Here is a 24,302-nt window from a genome sequence, read left to right as displayed (position 1 = left end):
GGTCAAACCTTTGTCATTTGGTTATAGGATGGTGAACCTCTTCCACGCAATCACCCCTAGGCCTATCTATAGATTATCGAATAAAAAAATTATCTGTTATTTTATTACCTGAATAATCATGAAAAAAGGATTTAACTAAATAAAAATGTCTTGAATTTGAGATAGATATTATCATTCTGATTTTGTTAGTAACTTGACATCATTTTTATGTTTAGTGTTGTCATCGGTTTTCATGCAGGCACGGACCCCTCTCACCCTCCTGCAAGAGGGTGCATGAGAGATGGATCCTCGTAAATATTTATAAATATAAAGTTTTAAAATTTTTTTACATAATCATAAATTCAATTTAATTAACTAAATATATCAAATTAAATATAATTCAAGTATAAATTTAACATAATTTATGTATAGAATTTTTAACATACAAAATAAAATAAAATAAAAAAGGTATTTAAGTAAATTTAACATAATAATATATACACAAATTTTTTAACATAATATAAAAATACTATGATAATATATATATATAAAGGCATTTAACTAAAATTTCTTTCGCGAGGAATTTGTGAGTTCTCGTGGGTTAAATTTCTTGCAGTGTAAAAAAAAGAAAGGTTTATCATGTAAAAAATGATACCTGATAATTGTGATTATTTTTGTTCAAATTTTAAATGATAATTGATAATAATGTTTATTTTTGTTTAGATTTAAGTTTTAGTTTATATTTTATAAAGACTAAACTATAATTTTTTGAGTTAAATGTGAGCTTATAACATAGCACATCAGAAAAAATGGTTTACTCTCCATGTTACAAGAGGTTCCAGAGTAATTGTATATTTTAAGTAATGATACATATTTAAATTTTTTTATGAACCAAGTTCAACTAAATTAAATAACAAAACTTAGATTATTGTTAGCCATAACTTTTTTTGTTATATTAGACTAAATTAATTAGACTTTGTTAACAAAAAAAACTTGAATATATAGTATTATTCTTTTTAAACAACTATGTAAAAATATCGTTAATGAGAAGTGGAAAGGTCCTCACTCCTTTCTGTAATCTATCCTCAAATTAAAACATGTAAATCTAAATCCCAAAAATATTAAAGAAAAGTAAGATTATATCTCAAATACATCATGAAAAAAAAAAAAGAAAAATCTCACATGTATTTGTCTTCATCTAAAATTTATAGTTGATAACCGTTAGGTAATAATTTAGTTAAATTTGTCAAATTATTTACAAATTTTTAACTATCAACTTTACATAAAAACAACTGTATGTGAATTTTTACCCCAAAAAAAGCAATTGCTAATAGCCTAAGACTAAATCCTTCTATTTTTTTGTATTGTTGTACAGTGGGCCGCTAAACTGGATCAGTAGTAGTCTTAGACCATGGACATTTTAAAACCGGATAAACGGGTCGAACTTACCGACCCGATCAACTCCGATTCATGTTAATTAGGGTTTCTCCATCGTATTATATAATGGTCTATAAGAACCCTAATTCTGTGTTGCAGTCGAAGAAGGAGAAGATGACGACTGTTCCAGGGCAATTGGTGTGGGAGATCGTGAAGAAGAACAACTGCTTCTTGGTGAAAGAGTTCGGAAGGGGCACTCAGAGTGTTGAATTCAGCAGAGAGCCTAACAATCTCTACAATCTCAACTCCTTTAAATACTCAGGTACCTTTCATCATCATCATAATTGGTAAAAAAAAAGATTTTTGCTTTGTTGGTTGAATTGGAATCTCCTTTCTGAGAAGAATTTGGGACAGTAAAAATGAGTAATTGAAAAAGATTAATTGCCAATTTTTTTTAAGTATAAAATGAAGGAAGAATAATTGGATGATTATTGCTTAGGTAGAGCTTGCGTTGCTACTTAGATGATTTAATTTTTATGATGATGGCTATGTGTATAGTGTTTATATACTGAGGCTAGTTTAGAAGTAAAGTGGTGTTATTGTTGGGTATGTTTATCAAACTTTTCTTTTTCACTTGTTTGTTGATTCAAAATTCATTTTATGTTGGTCATGGTAGGTTTGGCAAACAAGAAAACTGTTACCATTCAGCCTGCTGGTAAGGATCAGGGTGTGTTGTTGGCTACAACCAAGACCAAGAAGCAGAACAAGCCTTCTGCTCTTCTTCACAAGTCTCTGATGAAGAAGGAGTTCAGTAGGATGGCTAAGGCTGTTCAAAATCAGGTAAAAGGATGTTGATTTAATCTGTCCCTGTTTTCCTAGGTTGGATATTAAAAATATCCTGAGTTTTTTTTTCGTTGATGCTTAAATGCTGGATTATTCACTAGCATTATATACTGATTCACCATTCGCTAGCTGAAAATTGTGTGTATTTTTTTATGATTGAAAGAAATTTTTTTATATATTTTAAAAAAAACCTTTTAGGTTGATGTTGAATAGGGTATGTTTTGGTGCATAGTTTCTTTATGTTTTAGTTGTATGTTTACATTAGTTTGTTGAGGTCCATGGTGGTCCTGAAAATGAATGTTTGCTTTGCATTAGATGTTGTAATGATATATGCTCTGTTTACAACAGCTGTGCTCCCCAGAGGTCTGGAGCCCGACTTGTAATCAAGAATCCTATTTTAATTTCTAAATGAAATCTACATGTTACATTTTTTTTAGTTTGTTCATTAGAAGTTCTTTATGAATGCTATGTTAATAATGGAGCAAAGCTTCATGTGTTATTTTATTTTGTGTTGTTTGGATCAGTTGTACTTTTTTAAGATGGTTTTCTAGATATGTTGGTGTTCCAAGAATCTGTTCTGAATCCTTTTTTATTGAAATTAAACTTTTTTTTGAACCTTTGCTGACATGACCTGTTCCATGTAGTTGTGATGAGCCTATAACATGTAAGAAGAATCCCAAGTTGGGTTTCTTCAATGAAATATTCTTGTTACGCTTGGCTTCTGAGCTATTGAGCTTACATCATCCTGAAATTCCCTCATGAATGAGTGTATTCTTTTAATCTTTTCACTGTTGAGTTATTAATAGAGCAAATGTTGCCTCCCTTTTATTTTTTCTTATTGACCAATTGAGCATATACACATGTTCGCCCTAGTGGTGATGAGCCTCTAACATGTAAGAAGAACCCCATTGTTGGTTTTTCAGTGAAATAGTCATGTTACGCTTGGCATCTGAGCTTCTGTCATTCTGAAATTCTTTCATGCCTCATTACTATACTCATTGGATCTCCTCAGAGTGTTGAGTTGTTATAAATTAAAGGATGCTTCTCTCTTATTTGGTGATTAATCATTATATTAAATGATTATGTTTGGTGTTGTATTGAGTTTCCAATAAAAGTTTGCTTCACCGTAGTTCCTGTGATGAGCCTAATGAGTTGTACACGTCTTCTCCTTAGTGATGATGAGCCTCTAACATGTAAGAAAAATCCCCAGCGGGGTTTCTTCAATGAAATATTCATGTTACGCTTGGCTTCTGAGCTTATATAGGTTATAAATTCTTTCATGAGTGTACACTTTTTGATCCCTTCATAGTCTTGGGTTGTTGTAGGTCAAAGATTACTTCTCTTTTATGTGTTGATTAATCATTAGCTTCAACAATATTGTTTAGACAGGTGGGATTTTTCACCAATATTTTGCTTATTCTTGTGATACTTGTAATTAGTGCGTAGTGGTGATGAGCTTCTAATATGTAAGAAAAACCCTGTCTGGTTTATTCAATGAAATATACATGTTATGCTTGGCTTCTGAGTTTGTATCATTGTAAAAGTATTTTGAATGTATTGTTTTCACTTCATGTATTTGGTTTTATTCGAACAAAATTTTGTTGCCAATGTTTCTTATGCAAAATATTAATTCGCCTTTAAAGGCATATAAGCTTTATTTGGCCTTGTATGAATGGTGTGTTATTCCTATGTTTAACTAATTGTGGAATTTTTTTGCTCTGAACTTCTACTATGACTTTGAAGAATATTCTGAAGTTTTTACTTAACATGTCCATCTGTCTATATTTTCCTGATTTCTTTTTCTGAATTATGCAATGTGTTGCAGGTGACAAAAAACCACTACAGGCCTGATCTCACTAATGCAGCTCTTGCAAGGTTGAGTGCCGTCAATAGAAGCATCAGAGTTGCCAAGTCTGGTGTCAAGAAGAGGAACAGACAGGGCTTGAAGATCCGTGGCAGGAAGTGGAAGTGAATCAAGATGTTTTGCATTACAGCCTAGTTTGTGTTTCCTTTCTATTTTAGTGTTTGTAAAACTCTTTCAGATTTTGAGTTGTTTTTGAAACACATTTATATGAAACTGGAACTCATATGCTATAGCTTCCAATCTTTTCTTTTTCTCACATTCTTCCCTTATGGATGTGGATAATGGTTATCATGCTTTAATAGTCTAAAAAGAGAATTTAGTTTGGATGTTGTGTATCAGTTTATCAGGAAAGAATATATATATATATATGCTTTGAAAATGGTAATTTCATTAATTATTCTATAAACCAAAAATCAGACCAAAAGGATGAAATAGTAAGAGTAAATGGTTTGTATATGATGTATTTTTCTCTGCAAAGTGCTGCAACGAAAAACTTCTCTATTTATTAAAAAATAAATAAAACCCGTGAATTCTTTGTATAAATAATAACATGATAAAACGATCTATTAAGTTGTGTTTGGCTCAGTGAACACACAAATTTATTAGTATGATTGTGAATACATGGGCGAAAATACATGGGCGAAATTACACTTCTGTTCTTTTGAATGGGACAACAGAGACAATATTGAAAAATGGAAATATTTTTGAGTTAATAGTTAAAATCGTTCCTGAAAGATATTTCGATCTCCATTTTTGTCCCTGAAAGATAAATTTAATCAAAATTATCCTCAAGATTTAAAATTAATCACGTTAGTCTTTTCGGTATTCTGTTACTAATAACGTTAATTTTACTGACGTGACACATTAGTTTTTTTTTGTCTTTTTGGTCATAAGCTGTTAAACCCCAAAAACAAAAACAGAACCCTAACTATCCAGAACTTGACCCACCCGTACCCGCCCCGAAAATCCCTCCTCAACCCGTCTAAGTAGCTTCGAGCCTCCATTGTCATCCCGCTGCAACACAACCCCCGCAATGGTGGTTCTTCAAGCATTCCTTCATCATCCTCAGTTGGCAAGCCATCACATCTTTGAGCTGTTCCCCAATGCATTCGATAGCAGGTATTATGCTTGATATGCTTAATAACTGGTAGTTTGCTCCAATCATGAAATGTTAAACTGCAACCAATCCATCACTTTTCCTCAATTCCCAAGCTTAGGAACATATTCCTTATGAGCAAAATGGGGTGTCCCCACCACAGTGATTGAGGAACCAGTTGCTAGCCTGCAAGGTAGAAACATCAAGCCATCTCTCTTCTGTAATTCATCCCAAGTCATTGATATCCAAGAAGGACAGGACTCAGGCTTTCCTTCAATGATAGATTTCTCTCCGGATTCCACGTCATCAGCCGTGTCTAATTCTCCCCAAGCTTTCATCTCCAATGTCCATGCCTCATCTGTCATTCTCTCAAACACAGATAAATTATTTGTCCTATTCATTTGCCGCATGATTCTTCCAGTAATCCTGCCATACTTCTGAGGAAACCCCAATTCCAAAATTTCTGCTAAAAGGGACATGGCAATGAATTGGATTAGGGGTGGAAAGCGAGCACTATACCATTGATGCGGCGGTGGCAGCAGCTGTGGAACAGGGGATCTAAGACGTTTGATAGGTGGCAGAGGTAAGCGTTCAGGCAAGGCGTGGTATCTCGTAATATCCGGCGACGACGGCGGTGGTTACTGGAGACGGTGCGCAGCGTGAAGCTTGAAGAACCACCATTGCAGGGTTGTGTTGCAGGGGACGGGAATAGAGGCTCGAAACTACTCAGATGGGTTGAGGATGGATTTTCGGAGCAGGTACGGGTGGGTCGGGTTCTGGGTAGTTAGGATTATGTTTTTGTTTTTTGGGCTTAACAGCCCATATGACCAAAAAGACAAAAAAAATTTAACGTGTCACGTCAACAAAATTAACGTTGTTAGTGACAGAATAGACGGAGGGACTAACGTGATTAATTTTAAATCTTTTGAGGACGATTTTGATTAAATTTATTTTTTAGAGACGAAAATAAAGATCAGAATATCCTTCAGGAACGATTTTGACTATTAACTCAAATATTTTTGTATTGTTCTTAATTACCATCGAGTCATAGAGAGATAGTTCTCTTTTTGTGTCTCTATTTTTAGCTTGTAAAGGTACAAACAGAACTTTACTTAATTCTTTCTTTGTAAAAAGGGTGCAAGAACTTTCTTATTACCAAACACCACATCACTATTCAAGTAAGTGTGTAGGGAATTAACTTGTATGAAAACAAATATTTCAATATAATTAATAGACAAAAAGTAATTTTAATTTTTTTACCAAAATATAATTGATAAACAAAAAATATTTTATATAGATATCTAAGTATCAAATTATTTTTACTTTTCAATTTTTTTAAAAAATAATTTCTTTTTAGAAAAAACATCCAAAAAAGTTCTAATAAGCACTTTCATGATAAAACACATTTAAATAATCCGAATCATTTTACAAGAGCATGATGATAAATAATATATTTACAGAAAAGAAACTGTATAACATTATGACTCATTTTTCAAATCAATTACGTGTCAAGTTTTTGGATAACTAATTGAGTTGTACAAACTATTAAAGAACTATAGTCAAAGATCAAAATTATCATTATTTGTACAAATAGAAAACTATTAATTTTAAGTTGGTGTTAGGTAAATAAATCTTTTTTTAAACAGGTCTTTTTTCAAGTAAATTTCCAATCAAGTATGCACAGGCTACATCAATAAATCAATTGATTCACAAATGAATAATAATCGGCTAGACTTGGAACTACAGAAATTCAAAAAGAAACTAGCTTGTTATGGCAAAAACTAGGAAGAGAGATGTGTAAGTGAACATGTTAAAAAGTAAAAACTAAAAATTAGTGATACTCCTAATCTACAAGAGTTTTGAAATAAAATGACAATATAACACAATAATGAGAAACAGTTCTACATCATCGATTAACACCATTTCCCTATTCTCTTGAACATCTTTACATAAAAATGATAATTAATATATAAACGTTTGGTGTGTCAACTAATAATTTAATCAAACATGTTAACTCATCTCATCATTTTTAATTATTAGATAAAAATGCTGCGTTTATTTTTGAAAACAGGATACTAAAACAGAGACAATACAACAGAAATATTAAAAATTATCCTTTGTGTATTGTATTTGAATACGATGTATAAAATACTAATGTAATGTTCAGTATTATGTTTGGATATATATGAACAAGACTAAAATTAAATATTATATAAAATGACTAAAATAACCATGTGATTCAAATTTTCTGCATCAAGTACAAACTAATTCAATAGAGAATACGCAAGAATACGTAGTATAGAGGGATTACAAGAAAAATTGGTCGATGAACTAACAAGGTCAAAATACTATTGAAGTAAGAACGATAAAAAAAGAAATTATCCAGCCTAATAAAAAATTCTACAAGAAAAAGAGAGTACCTGAAAAAAAAAAAAAAGAACAGAAGGAAGAGAGTACCTAATAACGACTAATCTCAAATTACGGAAATAAGAAGGGATAACAGTGAAATAATAAAAAATATCTATAGACAAAAGGAAAAGAATTAATAAAAGAGTCTGTGTCCATTTTTCAAGTATCGTGTCTATCGTTGTCCTTTATAAAAGAATGGATACAAAAATATAAAAAATGGTCCCGGAGACAATGTGTTCAGTGTCTATATCTCTACCTCCAAACACTTTTTAAATATTAGTTATTCATATTTCTTTGTCCTGTCTCCGAAAATAAACGCTACCTTAAATAACAATTTAATCAAATATATCAAATTATTTAACCGTTTTCAACGATCCAACTTTGCATCTAAATTTTTACTCAATTATAATCTTCACATAAAAAAATCTTCATATGAGTAGTAACAGTCAACCACAACATAGTCTATATTATTCTAAGAATCAAGATAAAAAGCAACACCTATTGAAGACTGTAAAGTGGAAGCAATGGTTGATCAATTGTCATCATCATCAACCTAGAGCCACATATGGTCAGTTTTAAGACCATAGTGTGATGGTGAAACCAAACTTTCACGATGAAGACGGAAGCATCTGAGAGGATCATCATAGTCTGGCATGTCATCATATGAGTAGTAGTTGATCACAGGATATCCTAACTTATCACCCTTATTTGTAGGATTATACACAACTAATTGTGAACATTTACCATAAGCAGGACGTCTTACCAAAACAAGAAGCAGATCATTTTCCATTATGTGCAATGGTCTTATGGCAATAGCATGAGGAATAAGCTCCTCATGTGGGATCACCAACATTCTAGTCCAAGAATCTTCATTTCCATATTCCTTCATCATCCACAAATCCCACCCCGAACACTGGTATCCATGACAAACACACAGAGAATTCCTTAGCGTTACTAACACAGGCTCGCGATGGATCATGCCGCCTTCAACGTTAGGCAATGCTATTTGACCATAGCTCTCATTTCCAAAGTTGAAAGAAAGAACTACTATCGCAGTTTGATTGACAGGATAGGTAATAGAGGATGCAATTTTAGTAGCTAGCCAATTAAGTGTTCCGGTGCCGGTCACAAATGTTCCATCCCAGTCCAGAGTATAGAGAGGAATATCCTGAACGGTTATCCAGGAATGCGCGCCAAAGGTGTATATTTTGGTGGAATTTTTAACAACCGTGAGAATCTTGAACTTGTCATTGACATGATCATAGCCAAACCCAAAAGTGGAGATAAGAGGTCTCTGTTGTTGGTCATATTCAGAATGAAGTGTCAACCATTCTGACGCCAATCCAGTGCAAGGATTCAACAACCTCACTTTGAAATCAAAGCTTGGAAGATTGGTTAAGCATAGGAACCCATTGCAGGAGCCCGTAATGTTCACGTTATAACCTTCCACGGCGAAGTAAACCACTTCGATACCGAAAGAAAGGTTCTCCAACAGAGATTGAATGGGGATAAATCCAATTTCGTTGTTGTTGAATCGGAAAATGTTGGAATAGACCAAGTGTAGTTCGGAAATGGCTGGTTCCGCCATTATTGAAAGTTGAACTTGGTTCTTGATGAAGTCGGAGCTGGAGATTAGGGTTTTCCATGACTTGCAAACACTCTTGAATTTCAGAAGGGACCTGGCTGGAAGCCTCAATAGGATTAGCTCTATGAGCTCAGGCGGCAAGATTGGTAGTGTCGGTGGGCGCAGTGGCGGCGGCAGCAGGAGTGAAAGCAGTTTGGACCACTTGGTGGCGGCTCCAAACACCACCTTCACAATAGCATGTGCCCCCATACTCGAGTATATTAGGGAAAATGACTAGCTAGTGGTTTTATTTGATTATATTCAAGTTTTTAATCAAATTTTGTAAACCATTAATGTAACTAATTTTTATCAGCAAATAATTAAACTTAATTCAAATCAATTACGTGTCAAGTTTTTGGATAACTAATTGAGCTGTGCAAACTATTAAAGAACTATAGTCAAAGTTAAAAATTATCATCTTTATAGTAATACAAATAATAGAAGTTTATATATAAATGGGGAATTTATATGTTAACATGGCACTCATACGATAAATCTCGAAGTTTATTTATTTAGGTGTGTTTTTAGATTTATATTTATACATTATAAATTATTATTTACTTAGGTTATTATTTTCAAATTTTAAATTATTTGTTTGAGTTGTTATATTATTTTTTAATTTTAAATTATTTTATTTAGATTGTTATTTTTTTAATTTTAAATTATTTTATTTAAGTTGTTATTTTTTAAATTTTAGATTGGTATACTTAGGTTGTTATTTTTTAAATTTTTTAAATTTTAAATTATTTTACTTAGGTTGTTATTTTTTAAATTTCAACACTATTTTTATAAAAATTTATTCATTCTTTTTAGCACTATTTTTAAAATTTTTTTAGATATTTTTTAAATTTTTGTAAATTTTTTTCAAAAATTACAGTTACATACTTAAATTTACGTTAATTTAGAATTTAAAAAATTGTTAATATCTTTATTTACTTTATCTGCAAATTTAATTCAAATTTAAATTAAAGTCAATCAAATTTAAAAAATTTTAGTTATGAGTCAACTATAAAAGTATAAGTTATGAGATATGTGTAGCACGACAATTTAAAAGTACATTAAACCCTTTTTTTACATACATCCAAAATCTTTGGATATTTTGCTGGAATTAAAAGTGAGAGGACTCTAAAAAAAGATGACAAATCTACCAAATACACTGCTATTGAATTAGAAATTGAAGATGAGTAATCATATATTTATTTTTATAAATTTAAAAATTTTGATATGTTCATCTTTTTAAATTGTTATGAATATTTTTATTAATATTATTAATATGTAACAAACATTTTATTCGAAGGCAACGTTTTTTTATTAATAGTATTTAAATTTTTTGAAAAATATGTTCGGATTAATTTTGAAAATTTTAATAGAAAGCATTCTTTTCGTAGTTAGTTTTTTATGAGTTTAAAATAATTAATAAATTAATTATTATTTTTTTTAAATTGTGTTTGACATTTTAATTTTATTGTTAATTTTTAAATTTTAAAATATAAAATATATATAATTTGATATTATTTTATTGGTAGTTACTTTTTTAGTTGTAATTATTTTTTGTTTATTTTTTTATAAAGAATATATTTAATATTAAATATTTTATTTGACATAAAAAATAATGGAGTGTGCACTTTTTGACAACTATGCATATGAATTAAATACTTTTTGAGATCCGACAATAAAGATAGAGCTGTTATCGTCTTACAATTTGTTAGAGTGAAGTTATATAACAGTAATATTTATCTATAATTATGTGAATTTTTATATGTGAGCTTTTACTCATTTTTTATGTGAGTTTTACTCATTTTGTATTAAATTAAATTTTTCAGAAAAAATTGTTTTACAGAATTTTATGTATGGCACAAAGATATTCTTCGATCTTGAAGAAGCAAATGTCATCCAATTTAAAAATAGGTGGGTATATATATTTTTTAATTCTTTAGTTTAATATTATATGTGTTATCTAACGTAGTTTTTTTTTTTTTTTTTTTTGCTTTATTTATCTATCTTTGTAAGATTTGAAGAACCTAGGGGTAATATCAGCGAAATTCTAAATGAGACTGCATTCTTAAAAATTTATAAAGGCAAAATCATTGAGCAGCTAAAAGAATAAGATACAGTAATTTTCTTTTCTGTAAAAAAATTGAGAAAAAAATTATTTAAATTTGTTGTACATTGATTATTTTTGTTTATTCATCTTTTATATATATATATATATATATATATATATATATATATATATATATATATCTTTTAGATTTAAAAACTCACCAAATTCAGGAAATTTAAATCTTTAAGGTTTTTTTTTTTTCCAAAATGTTGTTTGTGTTGTCTTGGTTACTATAAGTCATATTATAGATACTCCAGACTGGTGGTACGGCCAATGTGAATGCAACAGGTCCACATATGCTTTTACAAAAACTTTCAAATGTTCAAGTTGTGGCCGTCTCCTTTTATCCATAACTCCAAAGTTATTTATTTATTTTTTAATTTAAAGTCTAATCACAATGGATTAGATATTGAATAAGTCTATGTTTAACCTTTTTTTATACTTTTTTTTCATTAAGCAGGTACCGAATAAAGCTTGTGTCATTGATGACTTTGACTATGTATGTTTCGTAGTCTTTGATAAGGAGGCAAAACAAATTTTGGAAAAGAGTTGTGTAGAAATACTTGATACACTCATATTGGTAAGTTCTAACTAATATTTATTTCTAAAAACATTAGTGAAGATATTTTTAATGGTATTTTTTATATTTTTATATTATTTATTATTAATATATTATGTAATACCCTGTAGAAAAGAGATCTATCGGATACACCTATACTTTTACTCAATCTAATTGATAAGACCTTTTTCTTCATAGTTGAAGTTCAAATATCTGATAATCCACATTTTTCACCTTCTTATAAAGTTAAGAAGATGACTGATAATGTGAACCTCATAAATAAATTCAAAGAGGCTCACCCTATTCAAATTGTGAGTACAACTATAAGTGTATTTTCTATTAAAAATTAGTTTATTTTTCTCTTCCTTGGTCATTAGTAGTATCTAATTTATAAATAATAATTAATAACTAATTATAATTTTAAGATGCTGACTACACTCGTGGTTTGCTTCCAACTTCAAAGGTATCCTCAATCATTGAAGGAGAAAAAGTAGAAGGTGATAAGGTATTTGTTTAAAAAATAAATTTTTTGTTTGTTTGTTTTTCTCAAAGTTAGATCTTTATTTTATTCAAAAAATATTATTGATAAAATCAAAGATGAGAAGGAAGCCTTTAATTTAACGTAGTATTTTGTACAGAATTTGTTACTTGAATTCTCCAATGAAGTTGCGGATAATGATGAATTCGAAGTGTTGGAAAATGCTATTACACCAACCAAGCGACTATTTTCGGAGTCAGAAGATTCGAAGGTGTAAGGAGATACCTCAACTTGCAAGAAGATCAAGATTGAGAATGAAACTTGAGAATTTGGATGCACATATTTTGGAATTCCTTTTAGAGTCTATCTAATAGAATAATGTCAAGCATATGTTTGTTTTGGTGGAAACATTGTCTTTTCTTGAGTTGTTTTTTTTTTTTGTTCTTTTCGATTTTTATTTTTGAAATTTAGAATTTTTTAAATATAAATTGAAGTTATTTAGTTATTACTTGTGGTTTTATTTTAAATTCGATTCACACTGTTGATATTTTGTTAATTTCTAATTTAGTATTTAATCTCATAAAGTTATAAATTTCTCATATGAATTATTGTTGATACAATTAAGTTAGTTATTGATTTTTAATGTGTACTTATTTAAAAAAATCTAATTATAATTTTTAATTAAAGTATTATGTTTAAAATTTTAAATTTAAATTCAAATAATTTTTTTGAATTTTTAAGTAAGCAATTGGGTTTGAGAATATTTTTTAAAACTTTAGTAAATAGAATTACGAGTCTTATTAAAATGCGAGGTTGTTTATACTATTTAAAAGAAAATTTTAATTTGACATTCTTCTATACTTAATTCTGTTTCTAATGTTGTTTCGACAAAATTGAATTAATTTAGAAAATTTTATTTAAAATTTTAAAATTTGTACTAGCTAATTAAAAAATTATATTTAAAACTTTGAAATTTAAAATTCTAATGTTAATTCCTAATTAAGTGACTTCTTAATTATTTCGATTTTTAAATTTAAATTTTTTTACTTGCCACATTTATAAATTTTCTCTTTACTCAATTCACATCGTTATATTTTAAATTATTTCTACACAATAAAAGTACTTTCATTTTTTTCTCTCTTTTTAAATATTTTTTCTAAATTTACGTAATTTATAAGGTTATTAATTTTTAGATTGTATTTAATTTTATTTATTTTTATCAACAAATAATAGGATTGATACTATTTATGACAAAACTAATAAAAATAATTTTTAAATTAACAAATTCCTATATTCCTAATGAACAACGAACGTTTAATTAAAAAAAATTATTTAAAAATTTAAAATTTATACTAACTAATTAGGAAACTCTATTTAAAAATTTGAAATTTAAAATTTTAATATTAATTCCTAATTAAGCGACTTCTTAACCGTTTTGATTTTTAAATTTAAAATTTTTTATTTGTCACATTTATAAATTTTCTCTTTACTCCATTTGCTAGATGCAAGTATTGCTCATCATCCAACCTTATTTTTAGAAAAATATTCCTTTATATTTTTATAAAATAAATGCCAAAATATTTTCTTACTTAACATATTGTTGAATTTTTATTATCACCCTTAATTTATCAAAGCACATATATAAAATAGATAGTTTATTTATAACATATATTTTTTTTATCTTTTTGATATAAGGGATGTATACAGTGAAATTCCAAAAAATAAGTCTACCAAATGCTCATATTCTTTTATAGTTAAGTGGAGACCATAAGATAACAACGACAACTCAAATTGATCGGTTAATATCTTCAGAGTGGCCAGATCCTGTTCGGCACCCAAAATTATTTAAAGCTGTATCTACATATTATGATTCATGGACCATATGGTAGAGCTTTCTCAAAATCTCTCTGCATGAAAGATGGGTACTGCACTAAATATTATCCCAAAATATTCAGTAAAACCACAGTTATCGATGATAGTGGATACCCATCATATAGAAGACGAGACACATGAGTAATTACTGAGAAGAAGGAAGTCCATATGGATAATAGGAATGTGGTTCCATACAATGTATATTTGCTGATGTCTTATAAAGTGCATGTTAATGTAGAGTACTGCAAGAAGTCAAATGCTATCAAATATTTGTTCAAGTACGTGAATAAAGGTCCAGACAGGGTAGCAGTTGGAGTTACAAAGGAAGCTTCCAGAAGAGAGGATGTTCAGGTTATTGACGAGATCAAACAATTTTATGATTGCAGATATTTGCCTGCATGCGAGGCTGTGTGGAGAACTTTAGCTTATGATATTCTTCAGAGGTGGCCTTCAGTGATGAGATTAACTTTTCATTTGCCTAGAGAGCAAAATATCATCTTTAAAGACGATGACAATCTTGAGGAAATCGTGGAAGAAAAGAAAGGAAAATGTACGATGTTCTTAGCATAGATGGAGGCCAATAAAAATTTGAATTTGAATCATGTCAAATTTTGACATATGCTGAGTTTTCAAATCAATTTGTTTATGATAGAGAAGTAAGAGAATGACATCCACGCAAAAGAGGGTATTCTATCGGGAGGTTAAACTATGTTCCACCAAGTACGAGTGATATTTATTATATGAGAATTTTGTTAGCTGTTCAGAGAGATTGCACAATATATGAGTCTATCAGGACAGCTAAAGGAATTACATATTCTAGTTTCCAAGATGCTTGCTATTCCATGAGACTACTGTGCGATGATAGGGAATTCATTACAACTATTAATGAGGTAGTTGAACTTGTATCTGGTCATCAATTAAGAGCTGCTACTGATATCTAGCTAATAGCATTAGCAACCCAAAACGTGTTTCGAATGTAACTTGGACATTATTAGCTGATGAAATACTATATGAGAGGAGAAAAGTTTTGAAAAATCAAGGTATTTTACTATGTCTTTTTTTTATTTCAAGATTGTATTCTCTTATTATTTTTATTTTTATTAATAATATTAATATTTTTATTTTGAAATTACTTATTAAATATTTCATAAAACCACCATGTACTTTTGCTAGGCTAAACATGACTGATGACGAATTGAAAAATCTTTGTTTTATTGAGATTGAAAAGATACTCAACAGCAATGTGAGATCTTTAAGAGACTATCAATCAATGCCATATCTTGAGATGTCTGATGTTCGCCTTTTTTAGAATAAGCTAATAGAGGAGGAGTTAGCATATGACACAAATGAGTTGACTCATACAAACTTATATACGAAACAAAAGATGACTCATGAGAAAAGATTAGTATTCGATGAGATACTCAATGCTGTTATTACAAACTCTGGTAGTTTTTACTTCATTTATGGGCATGGTGGGTGTGGTAAGACATTTATTTGGAATAGTCTTTCTTTTGCTATTCAGTTTAGAGGAAAGATTGTTTTAAATGTCGCATCCAGTGAAATTTCATCTTTACTCCTACCTGGAAGCAGAATGGCTCATTCTAGATTTTCAATACCTATTACAATTACTGATGGATCTACTTGCAACATCAAGCATGACAGTTTAATTTGAAGGATGAGCTGCTCATCTAAAGTAGCTTAATAATTTGGGATGAAGCTCCAATGCTCAATAAAATGTGCTTTGAAGCACTTGATCGGACGCTCAGGGATCTTATGTCAGTTACCAATCAACATAAGATACATCAACCATTTGGTGGTATAGTTGTTGTTCTAGGAGGTGATTTCAGACAGATACTTCCGGTGATTCCGAAAAGGAGTAGACACGATATATTGACATCAGCTATTAACTTATCCCATCTGTGGTCGTTTTGTAAGGTTCTGAAACTGCATACGAACATGAGACTTCTAATGTCTTTTTCAAATCAAGATGAAGGTGAAATGAATAGATTTGCTAATTGGATACTTGATGTTGGAAATGGAAATATTGGTTATGTTGTTGGTGATGAATCAAAAATTAAAATTTCATATGATCTATTGATTATAACTACTGATGACCCTCTCTCTTATTTGGTAGACTTTGCATATCTAAATTTATTACAAAACATGTCAGATTATAGGTATTTTCAGAGTAGGACAATTCTTGCACCCACGCTTGAGAGTGTCGAGAAGGTAAACGATTTTGTGTTGACAATCTTTTCAGGGATGGAAAAGGAGTATGAGTTATGACACAACATGTCAAGCTGATGAGAATGAAGATGTACAATAAGAGTGGTTCACACCAGAGTTCCTAAATGACATCAAATATTCGGGACTACCCAATCACAAGTTGACTTTGAAGCCAGGAGTCGTTGTAATGCTACTGCAAAACATAGACCAGACTTCAAGTTTATGTAACGAGATAAGATTAATAGTTAACGAACTTGGTAGCAACGTAATTGGAGCGACGGTAGTGACCGGTAGAAATATTGGAGATAAAATGTACATTCCAAAAATAAACTTGATTCCTTCAGATTTAGGGTTGCCATTTAAGTTCCAACAGAGACAATTTTTATTAACAGTATGCTTTGCAATTACCATTAATAAGAGTCAGGATAAATCATTATCACATGTAGGACTTTACTTGCCAAAATCAGTGTTCACCCATGAACAATTTTATGTTGCTTTGTTAAGAGTTAAGAGTCGCAGTGGCCTCAGTGTTTTAATTCTAGACGAAGACGGCAATCCAAAGTCATCAACAATAAATGTCGTATTCAAAAAAGTTTTTAATAATATTTAGGTAAGAATAATATTATTTTCATTTTAATAGCATGTTATGATTTACACATTTGTATAAATATTTATTGTAGATATAACTAATTTATCTATAACTATGTTTTCATATTTGAGATGCAATGTGTAACAAGAGCACAACATCATATGTCAATTACTTTTTTAATGAATTTAGTCAGATACTAGGTTGTCGATAAATTTTTATTAACCTTTTGATATAAAATTTAGTGTAAAATTGACATGCTATTATTACAGTTATATATGTTGTTATTTTTTCATGTCTAGCTCCCTCCTTATGGTTCAAGAATATTATAGACTTCAAACTCTTCTATTTGCTTTTTAATTTGAATAAAGATAAAACAACATATTCAGTACATTTATTATATAATGACAATGATCGTATTATACTAAACTCAAAATATTTATGATTATAAAATATTATTTTTAATTTAACATGCTAAATTTAAATATAAATTCGTGCATTTAACACTAGTTACTTGTACAAATAGAAAACTATTAATTTTAATTTGGTGTTAGGTAAATAAATCTTTTTTTAAACAGGTCTTTTTCAAGTAAATTCCCAACCAAGTATGCACAGGCTACATCAATAAATCAATTGATTCACAAATGAATAATAATTGGCTAGACTTGGAACTACAGAAATTCAAAAAGAAACTAGCTTGTTAGTAGGGTATTTATGGGTAGGATGAAATCACATTTAGATTCAGTCCGAAATATATATCGGGTCTATTTATTAGATCTGAACTCGGTTCTAAATCCGATAAAATCTATATACTTTTGGGCCACGATTATACCGGGTGAAAACTGAACCGTTAACATTACATTACCTTGATATCTTCTTGTAAGCTAGCATATGAAAATATCCAAATTTCCAAGACTCCAATCATTATTTGACATGGTAAAATTCACTTAGAAAAATATAACAAGAACTAACCTTTCTCTAAAATCAAAGCATAACCATAATCAATATTAATATTGTCTAGTCACACCAAATATTTAAATCAATACAAATAACACAATATTATACCATTAGTCTAAAGTCTTATGTGTAACACCCTAACTTTTAGCACGTCATGATCGTACAAAAGATAAGGCGTTACTAATCTACTTTTCTTTTATCAACTATTTAATATTGAGCCACTACACGTTAACTTGTCGATAGCTTTTCAGAAAAATAATTTTTTTTATTTTGGTATATACCTCAAACTCAACTATATCAGATAAACATATACTCACATAATTACTATTAATATATAATAATTATTCATGCAAGACTCAAATTTAAACCTACCCCTCTGAAAAAATACAACACTTTAAAATATTAAAGGCGAGGGGAAAATAAAATCTAAGATTAAACCAAAAACTGAAAATACAATTACATATATATGTAAAACTCTATGGATTAGTCGCGGCTCCTCGCCGAGGATTCGTGAACCTGTTGCTGAAACAGAAGATCTGTAGGGGGTGAGAACGTCGTCCTCACATGTTCTCAGTAGAAAAAGTGAATGCCGTAAAAAAATATAAAATAAACTACAAATAGTTAACTCATATCCCAAAAATAGTTTTCTTTATTAAATCCTTAAAATTTTTCCTAAGTCTTATCTAAAGCCGTTTAAAGTCCTTTCTTTAAATCACATCACTAAGAAAGTCATCAGGGCAAACAACACAAGCAAACAACACAATCACAGAAAAATAAAATAAATAACCACAATCAAATGCAAGTGCGCAAACAATTTATGATGCATGCCTGTTCCTAGCGTAGACCATGAGCTCATGCGTCAGTTGTTTCCCTGCAACCCGATGTTACCCAGAGCGAACCCCGAATATGGTTCTTTTACGGTGTCAGTTAGACACCTTGGCATCATGGTTACCTGTGTCAGTTAGGCCTCATCATAATAACATTTTAATGTGTATCAGTTAGGCGAACATTCCCGTATTAGCAATCTCAGTCTATCAATTAGGTGGGCACTTTCACATTAGCAGTTTGGCACAAGACCCGTTTAACATACAATTTTCATTTATTTATTTCATTCATTACTTTCATTTTCTTTTCCTCTAAGTATCCTTTCCATTCTTTAATTCCCACTTTCTTTCCTTTCCATTATGCCTCCGCTTCACCTTACAACTAAGCATACCTCCGCATCACCAAGAAGCTAAAAGTATATTCGCATTACCGTGAAACTAGGCGTACTTCCACATCACCATTTAACTTTAAATGTGTCCTAAGAATAACTTACACACCTTTGTTTAACTAAGTTCATACATTATGCCAAACCATTTGGCCAAATTTCCTGAAATTTTTATGGAGAAATCTTGACTTATTGAGGTTTAGTAGAAAAATAATTTGGATTGAAAATCATGTTTAGATTGCTCCCAATTTTTATTTTGAGTTGCTGCCAATTATGCAGAATATTCTGCATTAAGTAATTTAACAAACTTTCATACCAAACTATATATTCAAGCCTAAAATTTTTCTAAAACCACAATTCCGACTTTCTTTTGACTAATCAAAATTTCTACTATCCTCAACACAGTCCCAACTTATTCTTAACACAGTCCCAACTGTCCAAAATTATTATATCCTCTTTTTATGTCACCATTCTCAATTAAACTATCATAGATGAACTTACCAACTTCTACCCTTTGCTCAATGGTGTCTAGCCACATAATTAGTCACACAGTTCATTTAATCCATCATCAATCAGCTATATTTAGTTACAATAAAACCCATCTCAAATACAGAGACTCATGCTACCAACTAATTCAATCACAAAATATGGCCAAACAAATTCCGCACATAGCAACACAAAACTTCAAGTAACATTATCAGACCCACAATTCACTAAATAATCATTCACAGCGAAAAAAATACAAACTCAATAACATTATAATTATTAATATATTTGTAATTATCTACTATACTTTTGGGCATTCTTAAATTGAAAACGATTAATTTTAAAATAAAATCCCTTACCTCAATTAGTCGAACTCCAAAATTAACCCAACAAACCCTCTTTTGTTTTGAATTCGCAGCAGCGGCGACACCCCAGTGCAATCGAAATAGCGGCAGTAGCATCAATTGAAACAGCAGCAACGCCAATCGCGCGCCTACGATGGTAACAGTAACAGCAGCTCCGATGCAGAACCAAGGTAGCAGCAGTAGCTTGTCTTCTCCAGCAGTGGTTCTCATAGCAGCGCCATAAGCTCTATTGGGTAGAGAATGATAGGGTTCAGTCATGGTAGAGTGAAGCAGTAATTAAAAATGGCGACACCCACAATAGCAGCAGCCCCAATGGCGTCTCCTTTCACTCTTGACAACGACGATGATGGCAATAGTAGCGCAGTCTCCCTCTTTTCCCACCATGTGCAGCAGCGACACCAACCCCCTCTTTCCCTTCTCCTCTTTTTTCCTTCTTCTCGGCCCTCCTTCGTTTTTCTATCTTTTAGGAGTTGTTGTTATGAATCAGCAAATAAGAAGGAGTCATTCACAAGAATGAGTAGTGAGGAGTGAAGGAACGTGGCTGAATGAGTAAGAAATAAGTGTCATTATGAGTGAGTCATGGTGATGGAGGAGGAGAAAAGAACGCATGTTTATATGTTAGAGAAGAGAGTGATAAGCGTGTGTTGGTGAGATGAGTGTTATGAGTGTCTGTAGCTAATTCTAGGGTTAAGAAAATACATACTAATAGTATAAAATTTTACAAAATCTTTGCATTAAAATAATAATTTAAAATTTGATTATAATACCAGAAATTATTTTGGAGATATATAAAATTTATCAACATACTAACAAATTCAAATAATTATTTTAAATTTGAAAACTACAATAATCAAATTAATCATCTTTTATGAAAATTTGAGCTCAAAATAATAATTATTCAATATAAATCATATATTTTTCATCACTTGTAAATTACCGAAATTCTAATTTCAATTATACAAATTAACTCATTCAATAAAATTATATATATAATAATTCCTAATCAATTTAAACCTTAATAGTCATAAAAAATCAATTTGATGATAGCTACTAAAATAATTTCTAAATAAATAGTTTAAACTAATAAAATAGATCATAAATAATTTATGATAAGAGTTTTAAAAATTCGGGTTGTTATATTATACATTTTAAACATAAAACATTAATTTATAGTCTTATAATGACTAATAACACAAAATATTAAGGTTTATATTATAATACTTAAATTCTACATAAGAATAGCCATCATCCATCACTAATAACACAAAATATTAATTGTGTATAATGATCGGATCACTGGGCCGAATTCGGGCGACCCGAATAATGGCTCGGACCCGACCCAAAATAATAACCGGGTCTATTTTTGAGACCCTTATCTAACCCTAAACTCAATAAAATTACACCAAATTAGTTCTTAAAATGTTTGAAGCTAGGCCAGACCCCTACTTATTAGGACGAAAACTAGGAAGAGAGATGTATAAGTGAACATAATAAAAAGTAAAAACTAAAAACTAAAAACTACTGCTACTCTTAACCCTAAAAGAGTCATGAAATAAAATGACAATGTAATGACAGTAATGAGAAACAGTGCTACATCATCGATTAACACCATCTCCATATTCTCTTGAACATCTTTACATAAAAGAAGATAATTAATATATAAACGCTTGTTGTATCAACCAACAATTTAATCAAACATGTTAAATCATCTCATAATTCTTAATTATTAGGTAAAAATTCACGTATTATTAAATAACAATTTAATCAAATATATCAAATTATCTAACCGTTTTTAACGATCAACTTTATATAAAAATAACTACATCTAAATTTGTACTCAATTATTTTCTTCACACAAAAATATCTTCTTTATATGAGTAGTCAATCACAATGTAGTCTATATTATTCTAAGAAGTTTAATTATTCCATCGATCCCGATAGTTTTATTGAATTTTCAATCAGGTTCTTATAACTAAGTTCCTACCGTGACAAAAACGTTAGAATTAACTGAATATTCCATTAAACAAAATGAATATGCCTAACACTTAACTGAATATTCTGTATAGTTTAATAGTAAGGATTTAGTTTTAAAATTTAATATGATATAAGGATTCCACTAGAAAGAAAAAAAATATAAAAACTTAATTAAAAATTCGGTAAAACTGAAAAGACTAATTAAACCTTCTAACAATGAACATAAAGAGCAACACCTATTGAAGGGTAAGCAATGGTTGATCAATTGTCATCGTCATCATCATCCCAAAGTCACACATGGTCAGTTTTAAGACCATAGTGTGATGGAGAAACCAAACTTTCACGATAAACAGAGAAGCATCCGCTATACTTTGGCATGTCATCACTTGAGTAGTAGTTGATCACAGGATATCCTAAACGATCACCCTTATTTGCAGGATTATACACAGCTAATTGTGAATATTTACGATACGCAGGAGGTCTTACCAAAACAAGAAGCAGATCATTTTCCATCATGTGCAATGGTCTTATACTATTACCAAGAGCATAATGATGAATAATCTCCTCATCATGTGAGCTCACCAACATTCTAGTCCAAGAATCTTCATTTCCATACTCCTTCATCATCCACAAATCCCACACCGAATTCTTGTATCCATGACAAACGCACAGAGAATTCCTTAGTGTTAGCAACACAGGCTCGTAATGAATCATGCCGCCTTCATCAACGTTAGGCAATGCTATTTGACCATAGCTCTCGTTTCCAAAGTTGAAAGAAAGAACTACTATCGTAGTTTGATGGACAGGATAGGTAATAAAGGATGCGATTTTAGTAGCTACCCAATTAAGTGTTCCGGTGCCAGTCACAAATGTTCCATCCCGTTCAAGCGGTGTATATTCTGGTAGAACTCTTAACAACCGCGAGAATCTTGAACTTGTCATTGACATGATCATAGCCAAACCCAAAATTGGTGATAGGAGGTCTCTGTTGGTTATAGTCTGACGCGAAAGGTGTCAACCATTCTGACGCCAATCCAGTGCAAGGATTCAACAACCTCACTTTGAAATCAGTGTTTCTTGGATGATTATTTAAACATAGAAACCCATTGCAGGAGCCCAAAATTTTCACGCAATCGTCCATGGGGAAGTAAACCACTTCGGTACCGAAAGAAAGGTTCTCCAACAGAGATTGAATGGGGATAAATCCAATTTTGGGTTCGCTGTGTCGGAGAAAGTTGGAATAGACCAAGTGTATTTCGGAAATGGCTGGTTCCGCCATTATTGAAAGTTGAACTTGGTTCTTGGTGAAGTCGGAGCTGGAGATTAGGGTTTTCCATGACTTGCAAACTCTCTTGAATTTCAGAAGGGACCTGGCTGGAAGCCTCAATAGGATTAGCTCTATGAGCTCAGCCGGCAACATTGGTAGTGTCGGTGGGCGCAGTGGCGGCGGCAGCAGGAGTGAAAGCAGTTTGGACCACTTGGTGGCGGCTCCAAACACCTTCTTCACAATTGCATGTGCCCTCATACTCGAGTATATTAGGGAAAATGACTAGCTAGTGTTTTACTTGATTATATTCATGTTTATAATCAAATCTCATTTGTAAACCATTAATGTAACTAATTTTTATCAGCAATATAATTAAACTTAATTCACAAATACGATCAAATTTCGTAAATAACCAAAATTTCAAGAGAAGATCTGATTACACAACTAGTTACCAAAGTCAGATTAAGGACTAATATGTCACTTTAAAAATGAGTTATTTAAATAAACTAATAAATTAACCATTAAATAAATCAGCTTAAGTTAATTTTTTTTGGTGACTAAACAAGGAAAGAAACAAAGCAAAAACTATTCTAAATCCGAGCGGATGATTCGTTGGAGATCAACACTAGGCTCAGACCAAATAACATGATTAGAGTTACTCTTGGCACCATATTTAGCCATCCAATCCGCAGCTCTATTTGCTTCTCGGGACACCCATTCAACGTGAACAAGCCAAGGACGAGATAAAAGCTCCTGAATCTTGTGAACCAAATCTGTTACTTCAGATGGATACCCACTTGTAAGCTCATGCATGATGGGCAGAATGTCAAGGCAATCTGTTTCACATATAATATCCCTCAAACCGCAATCCCAAGCTAAAACCAGCCCCCTCCAAGCAGCAAATAATTCACATCTGATTATAGACCAAGGGGGAATGCTTCCAGAGCAGCCCGAGATCCAATCTCCCTTAGAATCTCTAATAATACACCCAAATCCCGCTAAATTTGAATCCATATACAAGCTTGC

The 24,302-nt window shown here is 30.9% G+C and overlaps 5 protein-coding genes and 4 non-coding genes across 9 annotated transcripts; 7 read left to right on the top strand and 2 right to left on the bottom strand.

The window, feature by feature from the left end:
* The first annotated feature begins 1,340 nt into the window (after positions 1–1,340).
* On the top strand, positions 1,341–4,442 carry LOC107618793 (large ribosomal subunit protein eL28y). The gene is made up of 3 exons (XM_016320950.2): positions 1,341–1,678; positions 2,033–2,196; positions 4,025–4,442. The coding sequence occupies exons 1-3, from the start codon at positions 1,450–1,452 to the stop codon at positions 4,169–4,171; spliced, it is 540 nt and encodes a 179-aa protein (XP_016176436.2). The 5' UTR covers positions 1,341–1,449; the 3' UTR covers positions 4,172–4,442.
* Positions 2,840–2,929, top strand: LOC148543615 (small nucleolar RNA R24). Its single transcript, XR_015901804.1, has one exon. It is a non-coding gene; the product is annotated as a small nucleolar RNA R24 (small nucleolar RNA).
* On the top strand, positions 3,069–3,157 carry LOC148543614 (small nucleolar RNA R24). Its single transcript, XR_015901826.1, has one exon. It is a non-coding gene; the product is annotated as a small nucleolar RNA R24 (small nucleolar RNA).
* Positions 3,369–3,458, top strand: LOC148543613 (small nucleolar RNA R24). The gene has a single exon (XR_015901815.1). It is a non-coding gene; the product is annotated as a small nucleolar RNA R24 (small nucleolar RNA).
* Positions 3,642–3,729, top strand: LOC148543612 (small nucleolar RNA R24). The gene has a single exon (XR_015901837.1). It is a non-coding gene; the product is annotated as a small nucleolar RNA R24 (small nucleolar RNA).
* Positions 4,443–7,956: 3,514 nt separating the features above from the next.
* LOC107614748 (F-box/kelch-repeat protein At3g23880-like) lies at positions 7,957–9,404 on the bottom strand. Its single transcript, XM_016316886.3, has one exon. The coding sequence runs from the start codon at positions 9,400–9,402 to the stop codon at positions 8,122–8,124; it is 1,281 nt and encodes a 426-aa protein (XP_016172372.1). The 5' UTR covers positions 9,403–9,404; the 3' UTR covers positions 7,957–8,121.
* A 1,634-nt stretch (positions 9,405–11,038) lies between these two features.
* On the top strand, positions 11,039–12,610 carry LOC148543611 (uncharacterized). The gene is made up of 4 exons (XM_088498355.1): positions 11,039–11,104; positions 11,754–11,880; positions 12,281–12,360; positions 12,494–12,610. The coding sequence occupies exons 1-4, from the start codon at positions 11,039–11,041 to the stop codon at positions 12,608–12,610; spliced, it is 390 nt and encodes a 129-aa protein (XP_088354481.1).
* Positions 12,611–15,939: 3,329 nt separating this feature from the next.
* On the top strand, positions 15,940–16,491 carry LOC107614749 (uncharacterized). The gene has a single exon (XM_016316887.1). It carries the CDS (start codon positions 15,940–15,942, stop codon positions 16,489–16,491), a length of 552 nt encoding a protein of 183 aa, XP_016172373.1.
* A 5,809-nt stretch (positions 16,492–22,300) lies between these two features.
* On the bottom strand, positions 22,301–23,534 carry LOC107614751 (F-box/kelch-repeat protein At3g23880-like). The gene is made up of 2 exons (XM_016316888.2): positions 23,139–23,534; positions 22,301–23,008 (listed from the first exon to the last, which is right to left on the bottom strand). The coding sequence occupies exons 1-2, from the start codon at positions 23,532–23,534 to the stop codon at positions 22,301–22,303; spliced, it is 1,104 nt and encodes a 367-aa protein (XP_016172374.2).
* Positions 23,535–24,302: the final 768 nt, after the last annotated feature.

This window comes from Arachis ipaensis, chromosome B9 (genome assembly GCF_059453495.1).
Source record: "Arachis ipaensis isolate K30076 ecotype BB chromosome B9, ASM5945349v1, whole genome shotgun sequence".
NCBI classification, from domain to species: domain Eukaryota; kingdom Viridiplantae; phylum Streptophyta; class Magnoliopsida; order Fabales; family Fabaceae; genus Arachis; species Arachis ipaensis.
Note: the sequence above shows the minus strand (reverse complement) of the source record. Positions and strands in the feature narration are given on the sequence as shown.